At 46.1% G+C, this 27,545-nt stretch overlaps 1 protein-coding gene across 8 annotated transcripts in view; it reads right to left on the reverse strand.

Moving 5' to 3' along the window:
* CELF4 (CUGBP Elav-like family member 4) overlaps positions 1 to 27,545 on the reverse strand; it is a 1,398,731-nt gene that overhangs the window by 131,334 nt on the left and 1,239,852 nt on the right. For 6 of the 8 annotated variants that reach the window (XM_089687534.1, XM_089687538.1, XM_089687539.1 and 3 more), the window contains 2 exons: positions 25,737 to 25,886; positions 1,787 to 1,852 (listed from right to left, as the gene is read on the reverse strand). In XM_089687534.1, the coding sequence (XP_089543660.1) occupies positions 1,787 to 1,852; positions 25,737 to 25,886 (216 nt within the window). The remainder of the gene's footprint in view (positions 1 to 1,786; positions 1,853 to 25,736; positions 25,887 to 27,545) is intronic. The other 2 variants (XM_089687536.1, XM_089687533.1) reach the window with 1 other exon arrangement.

Raw genomic sequence — 27,545 nt, forward strand, 5'->3', positions numbered from 1 at the left:
CATTATGAGAGGTTCCCACCATCCCTGTGCTGAGTTCCTGGGTCTGTACTCCTGCTGTGACCATTATGAGGGGTTCCCACCATCCCTGTGCTAAATTCCAGGGTATAAACACTTGCTTTGTTCATTATGAGATGCTCCCAGGTCTGTACACCTGCTGTGTCCTTTATGAAGAGTTCCATCCAATCCTGTGCTGAGTTCTTGGGTCTGTACACTTGCTATGCTCATTTTGAGGGGTTCCCACCATCCCTGTGTTGAGTATCAGGCAGAACAGGAAGGGGAGAGAAATCTCTGCAATAGGAACACAGCCAGGCAGGCTCTAATCCATCCCGACCCTATCCAAAGCTACCCTCTGGACTAGAGATACATGTAATGGAACCGGACCCCGACTGCACTAGGGTATGTCCGTTAGACTCCCGCTTCCCTGTCCGAACACAGATCCACGGACACCACCGCTGACCATACAGGAAATAGACTGCTTTATTTTAACATAGATACAAGATATATACACAGGGCGGGGAAATACACCCAGTAACAGGAAACACATCAGCAGGCCGTCCCATCAGGGGGAAGGGCTGCCGGAAACACCCCCACCAAGCCAGAACAAACACATATATCCCATAATAGTTTGCTCCCAAGCAAGACACACAGTAGAACAATGGGATACACCACATGGCAGCAGGCAATACACAAACCCATACATCCCATAATAGTTTGCTCCCAAGCAAGACACACAATAGAACAATGGGATGCAGCCGCATGGCAGTGAACAATGAACACCCCCCCCCAATATTAGAACATTCCACCCTGTACCCCTAACAGGCACAGGGTGACTTACACATAATAGGGATATGGGGAGCTGAGACAGGGGTCTCCCCACCTCTCCAAAGGGGGCTGTGATCCATGGGCCCCCCCACTCAAAGTCACTCCCGTCACAATACACTTTGACCATTTCATTAGAAATCACATGATGGCCGGAGCCGGACTTTAAATTCAGAGATTCAACACAACAGGCAACTAGAATTTTCAGAAGGAGGTCGGCAATATTCATTATTTATCTCATTTTAAATATGACCTTCATTTCTATGGATAGTTCCCCTATGTCAGGGGTGGGCAACTGTGGCCCTCCAGCTGTTGTAGAACTACAAGTCCCATGAGGCACTGCAAAACTGACAGTTACAAGCATGACTCCCAAAGGCAGAGGCATGATGGGACTTGTAGTTCACCAACAGCTGGAGGGCCACAGTTGCCCACCCCTGCCCTATGTCATAGCATCACTGTTACCAAGTCTGAGGGTGTGGACCCTCTTTAGAGTCTAGTTTTGGGAAGACTTACTCTTTATAAGCAGAGCAGGAAGAAATGAGTGATTATGAGGCTATGTGGGCTGTACGTATAATGAATTTTCACATCCGTTGGCTCAGTGAAAGTGCGTGCACATTCGTTCTGGGGCAAAAAAGCAAATGTAAATATGTGATATCCCAGGCTGTTCAAATGTAAATGATTGATTTAAAACAGAAAATACAGCATTTGGCCACTAGGTGGAGTGAAGTATTATAGGAAAATCCTATGATACTGAGCGCCATCTAGTGGCCAAATGTGGTATTTATCTTTTTTTTTTTTTTTTTTTGCCCCATTTGCACAGAAGGAATGTACATGCGTTTTCACTGACTGGCTAGGCGAATTTTTTCTGTACAAAGGAGGATTCTGTATTGTTCCCCTGGCCGGGTTCTCTTATAGACAGAAGAAGACAGAGTATCTATAATTATTAGGAGAAAGTGTTAATACTAACGACCTGCGTACTGCTGCACTCCGGCGTAGGCTTGCTGCAGGGGGTCTGCCGCGGTGGGGCTCTGTGCTGTGGAAACAAAAAAGTAACAACGCATTAGTGATCCGATTGGTGAGTGTGACTGCTTAGTACAATACAGAACAATCAATGAGGAGTGGGGGCCACCAGGGGCGGACTGACCATTTGGAAACTTGGACACTGCCCGAGGGCCCGGGGTCAGTAAGGGGCCCCATGAGATGCCCCTGGTACCTTTTTCATAGGCTTTTTTGAGTTTGGGCAAGGACACATGGGCCCCGTGATCCCCTATGGCCCGGGGGCCCCATGAGTTGTCAGTCTGCCCCTGGGGGCTACATAGTGATCAATGAGCTCGTGCTTGCTTACCGTACCCTTCCCCCCCCCAGCCCAAATCTCTTCCAAACTGTGCCACTCAAGGTGACTTCCGTTCCGGTAGAACAAGCCACTTTGCGCTTGATATTGTGCTACCATTGCGCCTGCTGACTTGGCAGCATCCACAGGCAGCTTAACTCTTCGATAAGACACAGAAGATGAATCCAACGCAATTTTACTTTCAGCTAATTACAGTTTTTTTTTCAGTCTTCTGAAACATGAAAAGTCAATGGGGGTCGATTTACTAAAGGCGAATAGACTTAGTACTTCATTTACTAGAGCTTAGTATATGAAGGGAAGCTCGGCTGACTTCCATCATTCAATCAGGAGCAAGCAAATATACTGTTTTTTTTTTTTTTTTTTTCCTTGCACCTTTTTGGGTGTTTTTTTTTTTGCAAAGTGAAGCTTTATCTCATTTACTAAGCGCTGGAGCTGGACTGAAGTGCACAGTCAATTTATCTTTAGTATTATTTATTTCTGGTACTTATATAGCGCTGTCAATTTACGCCGCGCTTTACAAATATATTGTACATTCACATCAGTCCCCGCCCCCGAGGAGCGTACAATCTAAGGTCCCTAACTCATACATATACTAGGGCCAATTTAGACAGGAGCCAACTCACCTACCAGCATGTCTATGGACTGTGGGAGGAAACTGCAGTACCCGGAGGAAACCCACGCAGGCACAGGGAGAACATGCAAACTCCAGGCAGGAGGTGCCGTGGTTGTGATTTGAACCAATGACCCTAGTACTGCCAGGCGGAAGTGCTAACCATTTATGCAGGCCATAGACGTGTCGTTTATTGGCCGTATTTTCGTCCGATATGCACGCCATTAGTGAGGCCAGCCCGTCGGACATTTTTCGTGGATCTTCTCATTTATTTTTATCGGTCATGCTGGAAAAATGAATGTTTTTCATGGGCGATGGTGTCAGCATCGGCAATGGCGCTGACCGATTTTTCGTTTATCGGCCGACAATTTGGATGATAAACGGCCCATCTATGGCCTGCCTTAGCCACTGTGTAAATCAACCACAATGACTTTTGCGAGCCCTGTCTCTGTGAATAACTGACACTAGCTGAGGGAACATGGAAGAAAAGGGAATGGTCATGAATAACTGACACTAGCTGAGGGAACATGGAAGAAAAGGGAATGGTCATGAATAACTGACACTAGCTGAGGGAACATGGAAGAAAAGGGAATGGTCTAGTTAGCACTAAAGTAGCAAGAAACAGGAGGGGAGGACAGAGGAAGATACCAAAATCACATTAGTAAACAAGTTGTAGTGACCATAAAACATCGCTAGATGGCAGCATACTACAGAAAAATGATAACCTAATGCAGTTCAATGCAAGACAAATGGAGCAGAGCAGGTGCTATATAAATTCACATCAGTCCCTGACCCTCAAGGGGTGGACAATCTAAGGTCCCTAACTTACATTCATACACATATTAGGGCCAATTTCAACCACAATGACTTGTGTGAGCCCTGTCTCTGTGAATAACTGACACTAGCTGAGGGAACATGGAAGAAAAGGGAATGGTCGTGAATAACTGACACTAGCTGAGGGAACATGGAAGAAAAGGGAATGCTCGTGAATAACTGACACTAGCTGAGGGAACATGGAAGAAAAGGGAATGGTCGTGAATAACTGACACTAGCTGAGGGGACGTGGAAGAAAAGGGAATGGTCGTGAATAACTGACACTAACCGAGGGAACGTGGAAGAAAAGCGAATGGTCGTGAATAACTGACACAAACCGAGGGAACGTGGAAGAAAAGGGAATGGTCGTGAATAACTGACACTAACCGAGGGAACGTGGAAGAAAAGGGAATGGTCGTGAACAACTGACACTAGCTGAGGGAACATGGAAGAAAAGGGAATGGTCGTGAACAACAGACACTAGCTGAGGGAACATGGAAGAAAAGGGAATGGTCGTGAATAACCGACACTAGCTGAGGGAACATGGAAGAAAAGGGAATGGTCGTTATTAAACCAACACTAGCTGAGGGAACATGGAAGAAAAGGGAATGGTCGTGAATAACTGACACTAGCTGAGGGAACATGGAAGAAAAGGGAATGCTCGTGAATAACTGACACTAGCTGAGGGAACATGGAAGAAAAGGGAATGGTCGTGAATAACTGACACTAGCTGAGGGGACGTGGAAGAAAAGGGAATGGTCGTGAATAACTGACACTAACCGAGGGAACGTGGAAGAAAAGGGAATGGTCGTGAATAACTGACACTAACCGAGGGAACGTGGAAGAAAAGGGAATGGTCGTGAATAACTGACACTAACCGAGGGAACGTGGAAGAAAAGGGAATGGTCGTGAACAACTGACACTAGCTGAGGGAACATGGAAGAAAAGGGAATGGTCGTGAATAACCGACACTAGCTGAGGGAACATGGAAGAAAAGGGAATGGTCGTGAATAACCGACACTAGCTGAGGGAACATGGAAGAAAAGGGAATGGTCGTGAATAACCGACACTAGCTGAGGGAACATGGAAGAAAAGGGAATGGTCGTGATTAAAGCAACACTAGCTGAGGGAACATGGAAGAAAAGGGAATGGTCCTGAATAACCGACACTAACTGAGGGAACATAGAAGAAAATGGTCGTGAATAACTGACACTAACTGAGGGAACATGGAAGAAAAGGGAATGGTCGTGAATAACTGACACTAGCTGAGGGAACATAGAAGAAAAGCGAATGGTCGTGAATAACTGACACTAACTGAGGGAACATGGAAGAAAAGCGAATGGTCGTGAATAACTGACACTAGCAGAGGGAACATGGAAGAAAAGGGAATGGTCTCGCTAGCACTAAACTAGCAAGAAACAGGAGGGAAGGACAGAGGAAGATACCAAAATCACATTAGTAAACAAGTTGTAGTGACCATAAAACATCGCTAGATGGCAGCATACTACAGAAAAATGATAGCCTAATGCAGCTCAATGCAAGACAAATGGAGCGAAGCAGGTGCTATATAAATGCCTGTAATAAATAAATTAGAAGCCCTCAACTTCAACCAGTGCATAGCAAAGTAAACCCTTCCTTTATAAATACATATGTTACATTCGTATGTCAGCGAATACATCCGTGGGTAATAATTTACCAATTTTTCATAACTGGATCCAATGTTATGGTCAGCTGAGACACAACATCTCCCTCCCCCACCCCATCAGGCGCAAATGACTTCTCATAGGGTACGGCCATGAAAGAATCACCATAATATTTACCCAGGAAAAGGGCAAAAGCAATTGTAAGATATTGACGCAATACTTCACGCGGCGCCTGATGCCATTAAGCGCGGGGAAGGCGATGGTGATTTAATATACCGGCTTTGGTTTAATAACAAATAAACACTTATGGCTGGAATGATGTATGGAAATTGGGAAATTGAATATCTATATATAGACCTCCGGGTCTTCAATGCAGAACGATAAGCAGACGTCAAGTAATTGAAAAGTGATTGGATCATCGACTACATGTGTCACCCGCGCCGCGAGGAGCTGCGATATTATTTAACACGAAGCAGAGAAATAAACGACGCCGCGTTCCAAGGTTGAATTTTTGTAGTTTTTGTTTAAAGTGGACCTTTTCATAACATTTCCTGATGTGTCCTAATAGTCACATTTTTCAGAAAAGCTCCACCTTTTATCATTAAAAAGCCACCCAGTGACTTGGCCTAGTCTAGGAGGATGTCATCGGTCTGCTGCAGGCAGAAGGGAGCATTTCCTCAGTCTCCTCCCTCCCCACTGATCGGATTGCAACTTTGGAACTTTATAGTTAGTCACAAGCCAGGGGCGGACTGACCATTTGGAAACTTGGGCACTGCCCGAGGGCCCGGGGTCAGTAGGGGGCCCCATGAGATGCCCCTGGTACCTTGTTCATAGGCTTTTTTGAGTTTGGGCAAGGACACAGGGGCCCCATGATCCCCTATTGCCCGGGGGCCCCATGAGTTATCAGTCTGCCCCTCGTCTCAAGGTTAGAGGCTCACAGAGAATTATCGAGAATGGAGCAGGTAGAATGGTGTAATAGCTAAGCCACAATATAATCATACACGTGAATGGGCTGTGGGGGTTTAGGATGATATTAAAAAATCCATAGGTCCAAAGATATTCATGGCAGCTCCTCAATGAGATTGAAGTAATCTCTGCAATATATAAAGGAAATGGCAGAGGGCGCCAACTAAGCACCTTGTAAAGGTAACAGCAGAGGGCGCCAGCTAAGTGCCTTGTAAAGGAAACAGCAGAGGGCGCCAACTAAGCACCTTGTAAAGGAAACAGCAGAGGGCGCCAACTAAGTGCCCTGTAAAAGAAACAGCAGAGGGCGCCAACTAAGTGCCTTGTAAAGGAAACAGCAGAGGGCACCAAGTAAGTGCCTTGTAAAGGAAACAGCAGAGGGTGCCAACTAAGCGCCTTGTAAAGGAAACAGCAGAGGGCACCAAGTAAGTGCCTTGTAAAGGAAACAGCAGAGGGCGCCAACTAAGCGCCTTGTAAAGGAAACAGCAGAGGGCACCAAGTAAGTGCCTTGTAAAGGAAACAGCAGAGGGCGCCAACTAAGTGCCCTGTAAAAGAAACAGCAGAGGGCGCCAACTAAGCGCCTTGTAAAGGAAACAGCAGAGGGCACCAACTAAGTGCCCTGTAAAAGAAACAGCAGAGGGCGCCAACTAAGTGCCTTGTAAAGGAAACAGCAGAGGGCACCAAGTAAGTGCCTTGTAAAGGAAACAGCAGAGGGCGCCAACTAAGCGCCTTGTAAAGGAAACAGCAGAGGGCACCAAGTAAGTGCCTTGTAAAGGAAACAGCAGAGGGCGCCAACTAAGTGCCCTGTAAAAGAAACAGCAGAGGGCGCCAACTAAGTGCCTTGTAAAGGAAACAGCAGAGGGCACCAAGTAAGTGCCTTGTAAAGGAAACAGCAGAGGGCGCCAACTAAGCGCCTTGTAAAGGAGCTTAGTTGGCGGCCTCTGCTGTTTCCTTTACAAGGCACTTAGTTGGCGCCCTCTGCTGTTTCCTTTACAAGGCACTTAGTTGGAGCCCTCTGCTGTTTCCTTTGCAAGGCACTTAGTTGGCGCCCTCTGCGGTTTCCTTTGCAAGGCACTTAGTTGGCGCCCTCTGCGGTTTCCTTTACAAGGCACTTAGTTGGCAACCTCTGCTGTTTCCTTTACAAGGCACTTAGTTGGCGCCCTCTGCTGTTTCCTTTACAAGGCGCTTAGTTGGTGCCCTCTGCTGTTTCCTTTACAAACAGCTTAGTTGGTGCCCTCTGCTGTTTCCTTTACAAGGCACTTAGTTGGCGCCCTCTGCTGTTTCCTTTACAAGGCGCTTAGTTGGCGCCCTCTGCTGTTTCCTTTACAAGGCACTTAGTTGGCGCCCTCTGCTGTTTCATTTACAAGGCTAGAAGCTGCATCAGGGACTGATCTGTGTCAGGCACGACTAAGGCATCTCTGAACCAGCATCTCAGTCCAGGAAGTAGATGGTGACCTCGGATGATGCCTGAACAAAGATGTCCACATGGTCTTATGAGGCCCTATTAGGTCTGTGATGTCATGAGCACCCCCCCATCCCTTTGTGAATGTGAAACTGTGGGGCGCCCTGCAGCTTACTGACAGCTATATTCCACTGAACATGGGTTCTGACCTGCTAAAGACGCACTGCAGGAGACCACCTTGGACCCCTTTTCCGAGGGCAGTAAGCTTTACCACCAGTGTAAAAGAGCCATTTCGATACAAGACTAGCATGCAGAAAAAAAAACAAATACTCTCATCGTGCGTACGGGGCATAAGACTTGGCACACCTTCAGTTTTGAATGCACCTGGAACAAATTTCGCCGATTTCGCCGGAAAGTTCAGCCGGGCTTTAACCTCAAGCTGGCTTGGTTTGACCGAAGAGTAGCCAACTTGCACTCGACAGAACAAATGCCCAGCATTAGTAGGAGAGACTTAATAGCCAGCGGAGTCGAGGTTCTAATTTACATCCACTGAATAATACAAATTCCCTTAATTTCTCCAAGGAGCACAGAACACCGGTGCTAAAGAGCATCGATCGAGCAAGAGAAAAAAAAAAAAACCAAGAGAACACCGAGGAGTCCCTGACCGACTCGGCCGGCTTCAAGGACGAGATGTAGGTCAACCTAGCCCCCGATTCTGCCAGACGTAATATATTCCTTTGTGACATTCACTTTAACAAGCTCTATATTTTCGCCGGGACGAGGGATGTTTCTAGGAATGAACATGTACGGACGGATTTACATGGAATTTTATACAATGTCTCTGTTTATAGGTCAAATAAATGTGTACACGGGGGCCGGAGCCATCTGCATTGTTATATGTGACTTTCAGAGCTCGGAGCCTTGGCAAGGTCAACGTGTCGGCAATAAAAACGGCAAAGTGAGACACGGCTTAGCTTCTTCAATCCAATTTAAGTCTTCCTCAAAGGACTTAATCTAAATCCGCCATCGTATCATTTCATGCAACAAGCTTGCGACGAGCCTTTACGAAATTTATGTAGATTAAAATTCATGGGTGCCATAGCGCACGGTCCGTATTATTAAGATTGATTAGGAGAGCTGATGGCGTGATTAAAAGAGCCCGGCGTTTACTGTTGTAATTAATTAGGCATTCACACACAACAATAACCAAAAGGATGTGCTGATCAACGTGGAAGTGGTGAGAGGTCCGAGATTTAATGCCGCCATTTAAAAGGCGCGCAAAGCCAAAAGCTCTTCCGCGAATCGTCTCACAGTGAGGACACGCCGTAGCCATATAAACTGTTGTTTCGTGATGGTCACCTTCACATCGAACGACCTTGGCTTGTTGTTATAAAACGACTGTAGGACGCATCTGTGGAAACGCAACTTTTTCAAGGACTCTTTGGGCTCCATCTATCTAATTGGCGGGGTGGCGAGCTTTATGATGCAAAAAGAAAATCCTTGGCACTCAGCCCTAGACAGGACAATGGATCTAAAATGGATAGACACTATGGTGAAAGCTTGGTTGAGGAAGTTGGGCAATGGATCTAGAATGGATGGACGATATGGTGAAAGCTTGGTTGAGGAAGTTGGGCAATGGATCTAGAATGGATGGACGATATGGTGAAAGCTTGGTTGAGGAAGTTGGGCAATGGATCTAGAATGAATGGAAGATATGGTGAAAGCTTGGTTGAGGAAGTTTGGCAACAGATCTAAAATGGATGGACGATATTGTGAAAGCTTGGTTGAGGAAGTTGGGCAATGGATCTAGAATGGATGGACGATATGGTGAAAGCTTGGTTGAGGAAGTTGGGCAATGGATTTAGAAAGTAAGGACAATATGGTGAAAGCTTGGTTGAGGAAGCTGGGTAATTAAAAGAGCCTGGCGTTTACTGTTGCAATTAATTAGGCATTCACACACAATTATAATGATCTGCAATATATACAAAATGCAAAAGAACGTATCTATGTCAGCTTGCAAAAAGAACACTCGGCCATATATGCCTGCCTATATATATCTTTTGGGCTCCATCTATCAGGTCGGAGAGCTTTAGAACGCAACAACAAAATCCTCGGCACTCAGCCCTAGATGGGGCAATGGATCTAGAATGGATGGACGATATGGTGAAAGCTTGGTTGAGGAAGTTGGGCAATAGATCTAAAATGGATGGACGATATTGTGAAAGCTTGGTTGAGGAAGTTGGGCAATAGATCTAGAATGGATGGACAATATGGTGAAAGCTTGGATGAGGAAGTTGGGCAATGGACCCAGAAAGGATGGACAATATGGTGAAAGCTTGGTTGAGGAAGTTTGGGCAATTAAAAGAGTCCGGCGTTTACTGTTGCAATTAATTAGGCATTCACACACAATAATAATGATCTGCAATATATACAAAATGCAAAAGAACGTATCTATGTCAGCTTGCACAAAGAACACTCGTTGGCCATTGAGACCCTTGACAGTGATCACCTGAAGAAGCATGGCTGTCAAATTGTTGGGCCATTCTGCCTGCTTATATATATCTATTGGGCTCCATCTATCTAATTGGCAGGGTGGAGAGCTTTAGAACGCAACAACAAAATCCTCGGCACTCAGCCCTAGACAGGACAATGGATCTAGAATGGATGGAGGATATGGTGAAAGCTTGGTTGAGGAAGTTGGGCAATGGATCTAAAATGGATGGACGATATGGTGAAAGCTTGGTTGAGGAAGTTGGGCAATGGATCTAGAATGGATGGACGATATGGTGAAAGATTGGTTGAGGAAGTTGGGCAATTAAAAGAGCCCGGCGTTTACTGTTGTAATTAATTAGGCATTCACACACAACAATAACCAAAAGGATGTGCTGATCAACGTGGAAGTGGTGAGAGGTCCGAGATTTAATGCCGCCATTTAAAAGGCGTGCAAAGCCAAAAGCTCTTCCGTGAGTCATCTCACAGCAAGGACACGCCATATCCATATAAACTGTTGTTTCGTGATGGTCACCTTCACATCGAACGGCCTTGGCTCATCGTTATAAAACGACTGTATGACGCATCTGTGTAAACGCAACTTTTTCAAGGACTTTTTGGGCTCCATCTATCTAATTGGCAGGGCGAAGAGCTTTAGAACGCAACAACAAAATCCTCGGCAGTCGGCCCTAGACAGGACAATGGATCTAGAATGGATGTACGATATGGTGAAAGCTTGGTTGAGGAAGTTGGGCAATGGATCTAGAAAGGATGGACAATATGGTGAAAGCTTGGTTGAGGAAGTTGGGCAATTAAAAGAGCCCGGCGTTTAATGTTGCAATTAATTAGGCATTCACACACAATTATAATGATCTGCAATATATACAAAATGCAAAAGAACGTATCTACAGTATGTCAGCTTGCACAAAGAACACTCGTTGGCCATTGAGACCCTTGACAGTGATCACCTGATGAAGCATGGCTGTCAAATTGTTGGGCCATTCTGCCTGCCTATATATATCTATTGGGCTCCATCTATCTAATTGGCAGGGCGGAGAGCTTTAGAACGCAACAACAAAATCCTCGGCACTCAGCCCTAGACAGGACAATGGATCTAGAATGGATGGACGATATGGTGAAAGCTTGGTTGAGGAAGTTGGGCAATGGATCTAGAATGGATGGACAATATGGTGAAAGATTGGTTGAGGAAGTTGGGCAATTAAAAGAGCCCGGCGTTTACTGTTGTAATTAATTAGGCATTCACAGACAATAATAACCAAAAGGATGTGCTGATCAACGTGGAAGTGGTGAGAGGTCCGAGATTTAATGCCGCCATTTAAAAGGCGTGCAAAGCCAAAAGCTCTTCTGTGAGTCGTCTCACAGCAAGGACACTCCATATCCATATAAACTGTTGTTTCGTGATGGTCACCTTCACATTGAACGGCCTTGGCTCATCGTTATAAAACGACTGTACGACACATCTGTGGAAACGCAACCTTTTCAAGGACTCTTTGGGCTCCATCTATCTAATTGGCGGGGTGGAGAGCTTTAGAACGCAACAACAAAATCCTTGGCACTCAGTACTAGACAATACAATGGATCTAGAATGGATGGACGATATGGTTAAAGCTTGGATGAGGAAGTTGGGCAATGGATCTAGAATGGATGGACGATATGGTGAAAGCTTGGTTGAGGAAGTTGGGCAATGGATCTAGAATGGATGGACCATATGGTGAAAGCTTGGTTAAGGAAGTTGGGCAATTAAAAGAGCCCGGCGTTTACTGTTGCAATTAATTAGGCATTCACACACAATAATAATGATCTGAAATATATACAAAATGCAAAAGAACGTATCTATGTCAGCTTGCACAAAAAACACTAATTGGCCATTGAGCATTGACCCTTGACAGTGATCACCTGATGAAGCATGGCTGTCAAATTGTTGGGTCATTCTGCCTGCCTGTATATAGCTACAGTTGATGATATCTGACAGCAACATCTGTTGGTGTTCCTCTGACCAGGGGTGGACTGACCATTTGGAAACTGGGGCACTGCCCGAGGGCCCGGGGTCAGTAGGGGGCCCCATGAGATGCCCCTGGTACCTTTTTCATAGGCTTTTTTGAGTTTGGACAAGGACACAGGGGCCCCATGATCCCCTATTGCCCGGGGGCCCCATGAGTTGTCAGTCTGCCCCTGGTTGTACCATTACCAAATACAGACACTTGGATTTAGGGTGATACCAATTTATTAGCCAAGTACATGGATTGTAGGGCATTGCCTGAAGAAGAGGCCAGCAGGCCTGGAATGCTTGCACTGCAGTCTGTTTAGTTAGCCAATAAATGGTATCACACTAGTAGTAAGAACAGATTGGGCCGGTGGCTGCAGTTTTCTGTTGGTCTTTGGCAAGAATTTTTGTAAGACGAATTTCCATATACAGGGCATTGCTGTGGGTGTTTGATTAGCCGGGGCAGACCTCTCAAAACAAGGGACTGTCCCCGACAAACAGGGACAGGTGGTAACCATAATACCAGCTTACTTATAAAGGATTTGAAGCATTTTACAATCAATACAGTTTATCTCTATGTAACCCACATTAAAAAAAACAAAAAAAAAACTGGATTTTTTTAAACTTGATACATATTGATTTTTACCTTTTGGTTTTAAAGAGACCCTGTCACCAGCATAAAGAACTGCAAGTAAAAACGCAGGAAAATCAAGTATTTCAAACGCTTACTTGCAGTGTTTTTCCTTTCCGTAAATTAGTTTTATTCCTTTGTAATGTGCCTCTGAACTTCCTACAGAAAGGACACTGCAATCCACAAGTACAAGTCCGCCCCTGGGTACAACACCCTCTGCAACCGGTTATAACCTTCTTTGAGCACCTAAGTGCCAGTAGAGCTGATCGGTTGATCCATACTTGGAGTCAAAATGCTCATCCAAAATTAATACCAAAGCGTGCAGTATGAAGGCACCGCACACTGACAGCTTAGTATGTGAAGAGCAACCTCAGAATCAGCTCCTCCTGAGACTATGCCCTCTGACGCGTTTCACCCCTCTATGACTAATCCTCGGGGGTAGGGCAAATGTATCAAGGGGTGTGGTCTCAGGCAAAGCTGGGGCTGATGCCGCTCTTCACAGTTTAACACACACTGAGCTGTCGATGTGTGACGCCTTCATGCTGCACACTACGGTACAACACTCTGGTGCTACATCATTATTAACCACTTGCCTGCTGACCCACAGCAAATGTACTGCTACAGGGCGGCTTTGCTGGGCAAAATCACGTAAATATACGTGATTCTGCAGTTCCTGGTAGGGATCGCGTGCTCGTACTGCCCTACCTGCGCTGCTATTGGCTCCTGAGGATGTCAATCGCCGGGGTTCCGGCAATTGCTCGATGATCATTGGCAAAGCTGAGAGGCGAGAGATCTGTTTAACCCCTTCACGCCGGCGCCTCCCGGCCCTTTAAGGGTTCCAGAAGCCGGGAGGCAGGGCGGGGTTTAGGGTCATGTGACCGCCGTGACGCGCCGTCACGGTGGTCACATGATCGGGAAAGGTCCTGATCGAAAGAGGAGATCGGAACCTTTCCGTGAGCACCGGACATGTGTGCTGGGAGCGTGCAGGGCGCTCGTTCTTGGCACATACAGTGGGGCAAAAAAGTATTTAGTCCGCCACCAATTGTACAAGTTCTCCCACTTACATAGATGAGAGAGGCCTGTAATTGGCATCATAGGGAGACCTCAACTATGAGAGACAAAATGAGAAAACAAATCCAGACAATCACATTGGCTGATTTGGAAAGAATTTATTTGCAAATTATGGTGGAAATAAGTATTTGGTGAATATGAAAAGTTCATCTCAATACTTTGTTATATATCCTTTGTTGGCAATGACAGAGGTCAGACGTTTCCTGGAAGTCTTCACAAGGTTGGCACACACTGTTGCTGGTATGTTGGCCCATCCTCCATGCAGATCTCCTCTAGAGCAGTGATGTTTTGGGGCTGTCGCTGGGCAACACGGACTTTCAACTCCCTCCAAAGGTTTTCTATGGGGTTGAGATCTGGAGACTGGCTAGGGCACTCCAGGACCTTGAAATGCTTCTTATGAAGCCACTCCTTCGTTGCCCGGGCGGTATGTTTGGGATCATTGTCATGTTGGAAGACCCAGCCACGTTTCATCTTCAATGCCCTTGCTGATGGAAGGAGGTTTGCACTCAAAATCTCACGATACATGGCCCCATTCATTCTGTCCTGTACATGGATCAGTCATCCTGGTCCCTTTGCGGAGAAACAGCCCCAAAGCATGATGTTGCCACCCCCATGCTTCACAGTAGGTATGGTGTTCTTTGGATGCAACTCAGCATTCTCTCTCCTCCAAACACGACGAGTTGTGTTTCTACCAAACAGTTCTATTTTGGTTTCATCTGACCATATGACATTCTCCCAATCCTCTTCTGGATCATCTAAATGCTCTCTAGCAAACTTCAGACGGGCCCCGACATGTACTGGCTTAAGCAGGGGGACACGTCTGGCACTGCAGGATCTGAGTCCCTGGCGGCGTAGTGTGTTACTGATGGTAGCCTTTGTTACGTTGGTCCTAGCTCTCTGCAGGTCATTCACTAGGTCCCCCTGTGTGGTCCTGAGATTTTTGCTCACCGTTCTTGTGATCATTTTGACCCCACGGGGTGAGATCTTGCGTGGAGCCCCAGATCGAGGGAGATTATCAGTGGTCCTGTATGTCTTCCATTTTCTAATTATTGCTCCCACAGTTGATTTGTTCACACCAAGCTGCTTGCCTATTGCAGATTCAGTCTTCCCAGCCTGGTGCAGGTCTACAGTTTTGTTTCTGGTGTCCTTCGACAGCTCTTTTGTCTTCACCATAGTGGAGTTTGGAGTGTGACTGTTTGAGGTTGTGGACAGGTGTCTTTTATACTGATAACAAGTTCAAACAGGTGCCATTGATACAGGTAATGAGTGCAGGACAGAGGAGCCTCTTAAAGAAGAAGGTACAGGTCTGTGAGAGCCAGAAATCTTGCTTGTTTGTAGGTGACCAAATACTTATTTTCCACCATAATTTGCAAACAAATTCTTTCCAAATCAGCCAATGTGATTGTCTGGATTTGTTTTCTCATTTTGTCTGTCATAGCTGAGGCCTCTCTCATCTTTGTAAGTGGGAGAACTTGCACAATTGGTGGCTGACTAAATACTTTTTTGCCCCACTGTATGTCCATCTTTAATAGAACGTAAATGTGCGGCCGCTCGGCGTCTAGGCCCAGACGCCGGGAGGCCGCAAATTTGTGTGCGACCGGTGTGAAGAGTTTAAACAACACAGATCTCTCTCCTGTCAGCAAGGACATGCTGCTTTGTATCTCTCTGCACAACATGTCTCCCTAGTAAAACAGCACATAATAAAATCACTCCCTAACACACAGTTAACCCTTTGATCGCCCCAGATGTTAACTCCTTCCTGCCCAGTGCCATTAGTACAGTGTCAGTGATTTTTATTAGCACTGATCACTGTATTGGTGTCACTGGGGCAGGGGCAGACTGACAACTCATGGGGCCTCCGGGCAATAGGGGATCATGGGGCCCCTGTGTCCTTGCCCAAACTCAAAAAAGCCTATGAAAAAGGTACCAGGGGCATCTCATGGGGCCCCCTACTGACCCCGGGCCCTCGGGCAGTGACCGAGTTTCCAAATGGTCAGTCCGCCCCTGCACTGGGGATGTCAGTGGCAGTTAGTCAGTCCCCCCCCCTAGTGTCAGAAAGCCTGCCGCTGTCCCGCTTTAAGTCGTTGATCGCCACCATATAAAATAAATAAATAAAGATCTCATTATCTATACCGCCATTTGTAGACGCTATAACTTTCACGGAAACCAATTAACCAAGACATGTAGTAAAATGCATTTGGTTGAATTTATGACGAAATCTGATTTATTTAATTTTTTTTTATTGGGCGTGTTTTATAGCAAAAAGTCCAAAACATTGTTTTTTTTCCCCCCAAAATTGTCGGTCTTTTATTGTTTATCGCGCCAAAAACAAAAAACGCAGAGGCGATCGAATGCCACCGAAAGAAAGCTCTATTTCAGGGAAAAAAAGGACGTACATTTAATTTGGGTGCAGCGTTGCACGACCGCGCAATTGTCAGTTAAAATAACGCAGCGCTGTATCGTAAAAAAAATTGCCTGGTCCGGAAGGGGGAAAAAATTTTCTGAGGGCGATGGGTTAATGGTGGTGTTATTCTCATCAGTCATAATTAAGACTTAATGTAATTAGTTGTTAAGAATGGCTGCCACCTGTCTCTGTTTGCTGGGGACAGTCCCCAATGAGGTCTGTTCCCGGCAAACAAACATTCGTGGAATGTTCCCAATGGTGGAGCCAGTTGTGAATATATTGCAGCCATTTCTTGGGTTGGCTTTCCTACACGTTGTTGAATGGGGGCCACACGCTGTGGGATGGGGCCACACACGCGCGCTACCCCAAAAGGGTGCAACAACTGCAGCTCTCCCATGCCCAACAGACATGAAGCAAGCTTTGAAATGGATGGGAGAAATTTCTAGGCAGGAACTAACCCATGTAAGACATCATGCTGGGGAAAAAGGCGCCATTTTGATTTAGCCTCAGCTCTCAACAACTCATGGGGCCCCTGGGCAATAGGGGATCATGGGGCCCCTATGTCCTTGCCCAAACTCAAAAAAGCCTATGAAAAAGGTACCAGGGGCATCTCATGGGGCCCCCTACTGACCCCGGGCCCTCGGGCAGTGCCCGAGTCTCTAAATGGTCAGTCCGCCCCTGATCCTGACGATGGGGGCCCAACCACAGCCCAGCAACCAATCATTTGCAATGTACTTTGTTTTTTTTTTGTACATTCAGTTTGTTTGAAACAAGGCTCTTGCATATCTTGGCGCCTCCTATTTGACAACCGGCTTAGTGATTAGCACTTCTGCCTGGCAGCACTATGGTCGTTGGGTTGAATCCCAACCACAACACTACCTGCATGGAGTTTGCATGTTCTCCCTGTGCAAGGGTTTCTTTCCGGGTACTCTGGTTTCCTCCCACACTCCGAAAGACATTCTGGGCGGTTAATTTGACCCTGTCTAAATTGGCTCTACTATGTGTATGTATGAATGTGAGTTAGGGACCTTAGATTGTAAGCTTCTTGCAGGCAGGGACTGATAACAATGTAAAAAATATATGTAAAGCGCTGCATAAATCATTGGTGCCATATAAATATTTCAAATAAATCAAAATACAATAATAATTTGCATGTGGTTTCCAGCACGGTTCTATCTACTGCCAACTAAAAGAGTCAGAGCTGAGTAAAGTGTAATACCTAACTGGCTCCACTAGAGGTCAGCAGAGCCAATGATCCGGCAGGCAGGTATTGCAGCCCACAATCCTCATTCATTATAAAACTCTATCTACTCTAAAGTAGATCTTTATTCTGTGTCTCTAGGAGGTAATATAATGCGGCATACATTTTCATGAAGAAAAGGTATAAAAATGACTTTAATTCATAGAGAAATAAAAGAAAGAAACTCCAGCCAATAAAATAATTAGGATTCTTCTAAAGAAGTTGCAACAGCCGTTATCTGTCTAGGACAGCGGTCTCCAAACTGCGGCCCTTTGCCTGCCTGTATGCGGCCCTTGGGGCACTGTTCTTCCCATTGATATGAGGCAGTATTCCTCCCACTGACACCAATGATGGGGCACTATTCCTCCCACTGACACCAATGATGGGGCACTATTCCTCCCACTGACACCAATGATGGGGCACTAATCCTCCCACTGATACCAATGATGGGACACTATTCCTCCTACTGACACCAATGATGGGGCACTATTCCTCCCACTGATACCAATGATGGGGCACTATTCCTCCCACTGACACCAATGATGGGGTCACTAATCCTCCCACTGACACCAATGATGGGGCACTATTCCTCCCAGTGATACCAATGATGGGGCACCTATTCCTCCCACTGACACCAATGATGGGGCACTATTCCTCCCACTGACACCAATGATGGGGCACTATTCCTCCCACTGACACCAATGATGGGGCACTATTCCTCCTACTGATACCAATGATGGGGCACTATTCCTCATACTGATACCAATGATGGGGCACTATTCCTCCCACTGACACCAATGATGGGGCACTATTCCTCCCACTGACACCAATGATGGGGCACTATTCCTCCCACTGATACCAATGATGGGGCACTATTCCTCCTACTGACACCAATGATGGGGCACTATTCCTCCCACTGATACCAATGATGGGGCACTATTCCTTCCACTGACACCAATGATGGGACACTATTCCTCCCACTGACACCAATGATGGGGCACTATTCCTCCCACTGATACCAATGATGGGGCACTATTCCTCCCACTGACACCAATCATGGGGCACTATTCCTTCCACTGACACCAATGATGGGGCACTATTCCTCCCACTGATACCAATCATGGGGCACTATTCCTCCCAATGACACCAATGATGGGGCACTATTCCTTTCACTGACACCAATGATGGGGCACTATTCCTCCCACTGATACCAATGATGGGGCACTATTCCTCCCACTGATACCAATGATGGGGCACTATTCCTCCCACTGACTCCAACGATGGGGCACTATTCCTCCCACTGACACCAATGATGGGGCACTATTCCTCCCACTGACTCCAATGATGGGGCACTATTCCTCCCACTGATACCAATGATGGGGCACTATTCCTTCCACTGACACCAATGATGGGACACTATTCCTCCCACTGACACCAATGATGGGGCACTATTCCTCCCACTGATACCAATGATGGGGCACTATTCCTCCTACTGACACCAATGATGGGGCACTATTCCTCTCACTGATACCAATGATGGGGCACTATTCGTCCCACTGACACCAATGATGGGGCACTATTCCTCCCACTGACACCAATGATGGGGCACTATTCCTCTCACTGACACCAATGATGAGACACTATTCCTCCCACTGACACCGATGATGGGGCAATATTCCTCCTATTGATACCAATAATTGGACACAATTCCTCCCACTGACACTAATGATGGGGCACTATTCCTCCCACTGATACCAATGATGGGGCACTATTCCTCCCACTGACACCAATGATGGGGCACTATTCATCCCACTGACACCAATGATGGGGCACTATTCTTCCCACTGACACCAATGAAGGGGCACTATTCCTCCCACTGATACCAATGATGGGGCACTATTCCTCCCACTGACACCAATGATGGGGCATTATTCCTCCCACAGACACCAATGATGGGGCACTATTCCTCCCACTGACACCAATGATGGGGCACTATTCCTCCCACTGACACCAATGATGGGGCACTATTCCTCCCACTGATACCAATGATGGGGCACTATTCCTCCCACTGATACCAATGATGGGGCACTATTCCTCCCACTGACACCAATGATGGGGCACTATTCCTCCCACTGATACCAATGATGGGGCACTATTCCTTCCACTGACACCAATGATGGGGCACTATTCCTCCCACTGACACCAATGATGGGGCACTATTCCTCCCACTGATACCAATGATGGGGCACTATTCCTCCCACTGATACCAATGATGGGGCACTATTCCTCCCACTGACACCAATGATGGGGCACTATTCCTCCCACTGATACCAATGATGGGGCACTATTCCTTCCACTGACACCAATGATGGGGCACTATTCCTCCCACTGACACCAATGATGGGGCACTATTCCTCCCACTGACTCCAACGATGGGGCACTATTCCTCCCACTGACACCAATGATGGGGCACTATTCCTCCCACTGACACCAATGATGGGGCACTATTCCTCCCACTGATACCAATGATGGGGCACTATTCCTCCCACTGACACCAATGATGGGGCACTATTCCTCCCACTGACACCAATGATGGGGCACTATTCCCCCCACTGATACCAATGATGGGGCACTATTCCTCCCACTGACACCAATGATGGGGCACTATTCCTCCCACTGATACCAATGATGGGGCACTATTCCTCCCACTGACACCAATGATGGGGCACTATTCCCCCCACTGACACCAATGATGGGGCACTATTCCTCCCACTGACACAGATAACAGAGCACCATTGATTTGATCCTCCTCCTTCTAACCACAGGGACTATGTAAGTTAATTTGAACTTTTCACCAAGCCTGAGACATTGTCTACTCCCACCGGCCACAGTCTGCCCCCCCCCCCCTTAGGGTCTTAAGTATAGTAAACCAGCCGTTTGTTAGGTAAGTTTGGAGACCCCTGATCTAGGAGGACATTCCTTGCTCTGTGTGGGCCGTATCTGGCTGTCTGGCCCCCATTCACACCGGAGCGCTTTGTCGCACAGATCCCGAAGTGCATCAGCGCGCAAAATTAAGAATCCCATTACTTGTCACCTGTAGCGTGCAGTTTGAAAAAGTACCTGCGCTTCTTTGAGGCAGAATCGCATGTTATTGGCCTTTAATGGGAGCGTCTGCAAAACACGTTTTTCAGGAACGCTCATTCAAAAGTCTATCAAAAATGTACAGATCTGTTCCTCATTCATAGGGGCCAAAAATGTACAGATCTGTTCCTCATTCATAAGGGCCAAAATGTACAGATCTTTTCCTCATTCATAAGGGCCAAAATGTACAGATCTGTTCCTCATTCATAAGGGCCAAAATGTACAGATCTGTTCCTCATTCATAAGGGCCAAAATGTACAGATCTGTTCCTCATTCAAAAGGGCCAAAAATGTACAGATCTGTTCCTCATTCAAAAGGGCCCAATTGTACAGATCTTTTCCTCATTCATAAGGGCCAAAAATGTACAGTTCTGTTCCTCATTCATAAGGGCCAAAATGTACAATTCTGTTCCTCATTCAAAAGGGTCAAAATGTACAATTCTGTTCCTCATTCAAAAGGGTCAAAATGTACAATTCTGTTCCTCATTCAAAAAGGTCAAAAATGTATAGTTCTGTTCGTCATTCAAAAGGGCCAAAAATGTACAATTCTGTTCCTCATTCATAAGGGCCAAATTGTACAGATCTGTTCCTCATTCATAAGGGCCAAAAATGTACAGTTCTGTTCCTCATTCATAAGAACCAAAAATGTACAGTTCTGTTCCTCATTCATAAGAACCAAAAATGTGCAGTTCTGTTCCTCATTCATAAGGGCCAAAATGTACAGTTCTGTTCCTCATTCATAAGAACCAAAAATGTACAGTTCTGTTCCTCATTCATAAGAACCAAAAATGTGCAGTTCTGTTCCTCATTCAAAAGGGCCCAATTGTACAGATCTTTTCCTCATTCATAAGGGCCAAACATGTACAGTTCTGTTCCTCATTCATAAGAGCCAAAATGTACAATTCTGTTCCTCATTCAAAAGGGTCAAAATGTACAATTCTGTTCCTCATTCAAAAAGGTCAAAAATGTATAGTTCTGTTCGTCATTCAAAAGGGCCAAAAATGTACAATTCTGTTCCTCATTCATATGGGCCAAAAATGTATAGTTCTGTTCCTCATTCATAAGAACCAAAAATGTACAGTTCTGTTCCTCATTCAAAAGGGCCAAAAATGTGCAGATCTGTTCCTGGTGCACACAAACCGCCTAGCTATGCTCATCCTCAAGTGTGAATGGGAACAGCGTCCCCAGTACTGCGTGACTACTTTATTCTGAACAGACTCACACAACCCTTTCAGCCTGCAAGTGGTCTGGGCCCCGCCCCTGACATGATTGAATTCAGTTAAACTCCTCCCCCCTCTTCCCTAATTGGTCACAGCTGGCAACAGGCATAAAATACACCCAACTGAGCTGTGGCAGCAGACACCCAGTCCTCACTTGCTGCCTAATCAATTCTATGGTCTCCGGCTGCTCGGAACATTGTGGCTACTTAATGCGATTAGAGACTGTAAAGAGTCCATTGTTAGTCAAACCCAGTCTTAGTCACCAGTCACGGCGCTTTTCTGAGGATTTTATTGCTACTTATGTGGATTTTCAACCATTTCTTGCCATTTGCAGAGCGATTTCCATTCTATTCTATGTCTGTGAAATCGCAACAAAACTGCAGAAAACGTCACGCAAGAACTCATTTAGAAATCGCACGTTAAGACGCCGACGTTCACATTTATTAGATGCGATTTCAATTCCCAAATCGCACCTGAAATTGCAGAGGTGTAATGAGCAGATATCGCTGGCCTTGAACAGCAGGCTCAGCCAGGGAGCGTTGGCCCGGGCAGTGGAGGGGCCCCCAGACATCTCATTGTCCTCCAACGTTTGTCGGAATTTGTAGGGGGAGGCCAGAGATACGACAAGCGGTGTGGGCCGGCTGCGCTCCCTCCAAAATCCTCCATTCCATAAAGCTGCTCTGCCACACGTGGCACCACTGATACACTTGATGGATATTTTATTTTGATAACTAACTCAACTCGGAGCACAAATGCTTTTTATTACAGCTGCCAAGACCCGGCTTAATCACCTCCATTTATTACTGCACAAGAGTGAGTTCGGGAGAATCCGCTCATTAAAATGTGTAATATTCTGAGATGAAGATGGTAAATGAGATCTTTTCTTCTTTTCTATCTTTCTGTCCCCCCAACCCCCTCCTCCTCCTCTCCCCATCTCTATCAACCTCTCTCCATCTTCTCCCTCCATCTATGAGAATCTCTCCTTTCTCTCCTCCTCTCTGTCTCTTCAGTTGTCTCTCTGACTCTCTTCTTCCTCTCTCATCACTCTCTTTCTCTTCTCCCTCTCCCTCTCTCTCTCACTCCCCTCCCTCTCATCTCCCCCCCCCCCCTCACTCTCTCCCTCTCACTCCCTCCCTCTCATCTCCCATCTCTCCCCCCCTCTCTCTCTCTCACCCCCTCCCTCTCAGCTCCCATCTCTCCCTCCCTCCCTCCCTCCCTCCCTCTCTCTCTCTCTCTCACCCCCCTCCCTCTCATCTCCCATCTCTCCCTCTCTTACTCTACTGTCTCTCCCTTTCACCCCTCTCATCTGCTTTGTCTTTCCTCTCTCTCTCTCCTCACTTCTTTCTCTGGCTCTCCACTCCTCTCTTTGGCTCTGCTCTGTCTATCTTCTCTCTCTGACTCTCCTCTCTTTTTCTTTCCTCTCTTTCTCTCTTCTCCTCTGACTCTACTCTGTCCTCTCTTGTTCTGTTTTCTTCTCCTACTCTCCTCTCTATTTCTCTGTCTTTCCTCTCCTCTCTCCCAATGACTCTATTTCTCCTTTCTCTCTCTCCCTCTTCATTCCTCTTCTCTCCTCTCTCTCGCTGTCTCTCCTCTCTTCTCTCTTTGCTCACCTTTTCTCTCTTCTGACTCTGCTCTGTCTCTCCTCCGCTTCTCCTCCATCTCTCCCTCTCTCTGTGTCATCTCTCTCTCTGACTTTCCTCAACTTTGACTTTCCTCCGTCTCTCCTCTCCTCTCCATTTCTTCTCTCCTCTGTCTCTCCTCTCCATCTTTCCTCTTCTCCCTCTATCTCTCCTCTCCTCTTTGTCTCTCCTCTCCATCTCTCCTCTCCTCTCCCCTTCATCTCTCCTCTCCCCTTCATCTCTCCTCTCCATCTCTCCTCTCCATCTCTCCTCTCCTCTCCCCTTCATCTCTCCTCTCCCCTTCATCTCTCCTCTCCATCTCTCCTCTCCATCTCTCCTCTCCCCTTCATCTCTCCTCTCCATCTCTCCTCTCCATCTCTCCTCTCCCCTTCATCTCTCCTCTCCATCTCTCCTCTCCCCTTCATCTCTCCTCTCCCCTTCATCTCTCCTCTCCATCTCTCCTCTCCCCTTCATCTCTCCTCTCCCCTTCATCTCTCCTCTCCATCTCTCCTCTCCCCTTCATCTCTCCTCTCCTCTTCATCTCTCCTCTCTCTCCCATCTTCTGTCTGTCTTTCGCTCTGTCTCTCTCTTTTGGCACACATGCTTTATGGAATACGGGTGACTGTTGGAAAATAGAAAAGAATAATGATGATTCTAACTGCTAATGGGCTGAATTACACATGTCTAATTGTAATTTAGTGACTCTGAAATCCTGACTCTTTAGGAACACTTGTTAGCTCGGTTCCGCTGGGAGCGGAGACATGAAAAATTATTTTACACAACTTGTACAGCGCTGGGGGAAGGGAGGGGAGCTCCCTGTATCTTTGGATCACGGCAACCGACATTTTAAATCCATTTCCAAGGTCCATTTGCTGCTGAGTTGGGGCATCTAAGCCTGGAAAAGGAAGATACTGGAGCACTGAACGTTCCCAAAGCAATGAGATACATTCAATAAAGAGGCAATGAGCATTATATAGTATAGTATACCTCCACAGCCAATCATATTTCATTCTGAGGATAAAGTATGCCTTCATTTGGTTACTCCCTTCTTTCTGTTCCTAGGAAATAATTCCTAAATAATTTATAACTATATTAGATCTTCTGTTTAGTGAAACAAGAGGTATTTATGAAATAAATCAAGCATTTCCATGGCTAATCCCTGTAATGTGCCCAATAGGTTTATTTCCTATGATTATCAGCTCCATCTACTGCTCATAATGTGCTATTTTCCGGATTGGGGTATTTTAGGAAAATAGCATCTTATGGCCACTAGATGGAGCAGATGATGATAGGAAATAAACATATTAGATATGTTTTGGGCAGGGGCGGACTGACCATTTGGAAACTCGGGCACTGCCCGAGGGCCCGGGGTCAGTAGGGGGCCCCATGAGGTGCCCCTGGTACCTTTTTTCATAGGCTTTTTTGAGTTTGGGCAAGGACACGGGCCCCATGATCCCCTATTGCCCGGGGGCCCCATGAGTTGTCAGTCCGCCCCTGGTTATGGGGATTATATATGATGGCTATGGGAATGCTTGAGATGTTTAAACAGCAACCCATAGTTTTAAGAAACATCTGAGCTGAGAAATGCCTTTGCTAGTTCTTGCCGGAACCCACTTTCCAGCTGTCTGGTAGGTCTATATAAGTCTTTCGTAGAAATTGCTGCTTAGGAAGAAAAGAAATGTAATCTCGGAATACGGAAAGGTTTCTTCACAGTGAGAGCTGAGAAAATGTGGAATAGACTCCCTCAAGAGTTGGTTGTGGCCAGCTCAGTGGATTGCTGTAGGAAAGTCCTGGATTCTTTCTTGGATACACAGATATATAACTGGATATAACATTTATAGGGAAAGTTGATCCAGGGAATATCTGATTGCCTCTCGGGGGATCAGGAAGGAATTTTTTCCCCTGCAGGAGCAAATTTTATCGTGCTTTGCTGGGTTTGTTTTGCCTTCTTCTAGATCACCTGTGGGTGTAGGATTATAACTTTTTTTTTTCTATGGTTGAACTGGATGGACTTTTGTCTTTTTTCAGCCAGACTAACTATGTAACTATTTCCCTGCCTGTATGTCGGCTTGGTTTGTGGATCATAATACTGATCTGAAAAGAACTTAATTCTGAACACAATCCAGCTCTTTTTCTTGTCAAATTCTGGTATTGCTTTTGTCAACCTCACCAACCACAATCCAACCACATCGCCATGTATGGTTGAACAGCCCATGACTTAATTGCTCTTACTGTAAAGAACACCTCCATGTACAGCAAAAAAACAATTTCCGAACCAATCTGATTGAAAATGTTGGCTGGTCTGAGTTCCTTACCTGGATAGGGATGGATTCCATTGGCAAACACGGCTTCTGCAGCTGGTTGTCCATTAGCTTGGGGCGGTAGGCCGGTGAAGCCGTTCACCCCGATTGGAGATGGAATACTAGGCACAGCTGGTGCGGTGATACCAGGTGGTGTGCTGCCACCTAGAGGAAGGACAACAAAAACAGAACTTTGTTAGAATTCTAAGGAAGGAAATACTTGGGCTGCCATTTTTGATCTCTGAAAATGCCAGCTGCCCGGCTTCAATACTTTCTCAGTGCCTTGAAATACAAACTGGCTGAAGTCAGGACTTCTGGACTTCTGATCTGCATGCTAATTCTAGTTCAGTGACTCAGAAAGCACTGAACCCTTTGGATTACCGTGGCAGCCAGGCAACTAGCATTTGTAAAAGCAGTGGTTACAACAGCCACCCCTGAATTCCTCTCAGTACTGTCTACCTTTAAATCATTTTAATTTATCACTAGCACAGCCAAGAGAGATGGTGATTGGCAAAATTCAGGACTCCACGACGGCCAATTTTATTTTAATTTACTGGAAAATGGCAAGTGAAAGATGATTGCCGGTTGGTTGGATCTTTCTATTTTGCACATTGACTGCGCCTTATTGGATGACCCCAATAGGAGAGATCAGTATCAACCAGGGGCGGACTGACCATTTGGAAACTCGGGCACTGCCTGAGGGCCCGGGGTCAGTAGGGGTCCTCATGATATGCCCCTGGTACTTTTTTCATAGGCTTTTTTGAGTTTGGGCAAGGACACAGGGGCCCCATGATCCCCTATTGCCCGGGGGCCCCATGAGTTGTCAGTCCGCCCCTGGTATCAACTAAAGGTAAGATAAGGAATGGCAATGCAAACAACTGGGTTGAAGCCACCAACGCAGTTTCAACTTATTGTAGCACTTGGAGCTCGTTTGCACGTGCGTTAAGGCATGTTGCGTTGGAATGCGCCTACAAAATATTGAAATTGGTTTCAACTGTGTGGCTCAAAAAACTAAAATTTAAATTGATAGTACACAGGTAACAATGAAATCACAAAAAGGAGAAAAAAATACAAAACTGAAAAAAAAAATTCAAACCCTATAGCCCCCAATTGCACCTGAACGATTAACTTCAATGGTGCTCATTCGATCCTGAGCATTCTGCTTATGCTTGCTGTATGAAAGAAACATACACAAGCGTTTGTTTTGGGCACAAATGTCCATTTTGGTCTTCAATGGGAACATCTGAAAATGAGCTTGTTTTTGAACCTAACAACCAGTCTTCTCCTCCTGGCACCCTTAGGTCTCTGACCAAAATAAAGGAATCAGGAGTATCCATGCTGGATGTGAAGACTTTTCTTTCTGGTGAGGGCATACAAGAACCTCTACGAACCCAGCAATGCCCATTACAAGAACCTCTACGAACCCAGCAATGCCCATTACAGGAACCTCTACGAACCCAGCAATGCCCATTACAAGAACCTCTACGAACCCAGCAATGCCCATTACAAGAACCTCTACGAACCCAGTAATGCCCATTACAAGAACCTCTGCAAACCCAGCAATGCCCATTAAAAGAACCTCTACAAACCCAACAATGCCCATTACAAGAACCTCTACGAACCCACCAATGCCCCTTACAAGAAGCTCTACGACCCCAAAGATGCCTATTACAAGAACCTCTATGAATTCAGTGATGCCTATTACTAGAACTTCTACGATCCCAAAAATGCCTATTACAAGAACATCTACAAACAACAGTTATGCCCATTACAAGAATCTCTACGATCCAAAAGATGCCCATTACAAGAACCTCTATGACCCCA

This window comes from Staurois parvus, unplaced genomic scaffold, assembly GCF_062004578.1.
Source record: "Staurois parvus isolate SC_StPar_1 unplaced genomic scaffold, SC_StPar_1.0 ptg000428l, whole genome shotgun sequence".
Lineage (NCBI taxonomy): Eukaryota > Metazoa > Chordata > Amphibia > Anura > Ranidae > Staurois > Staurois parvus.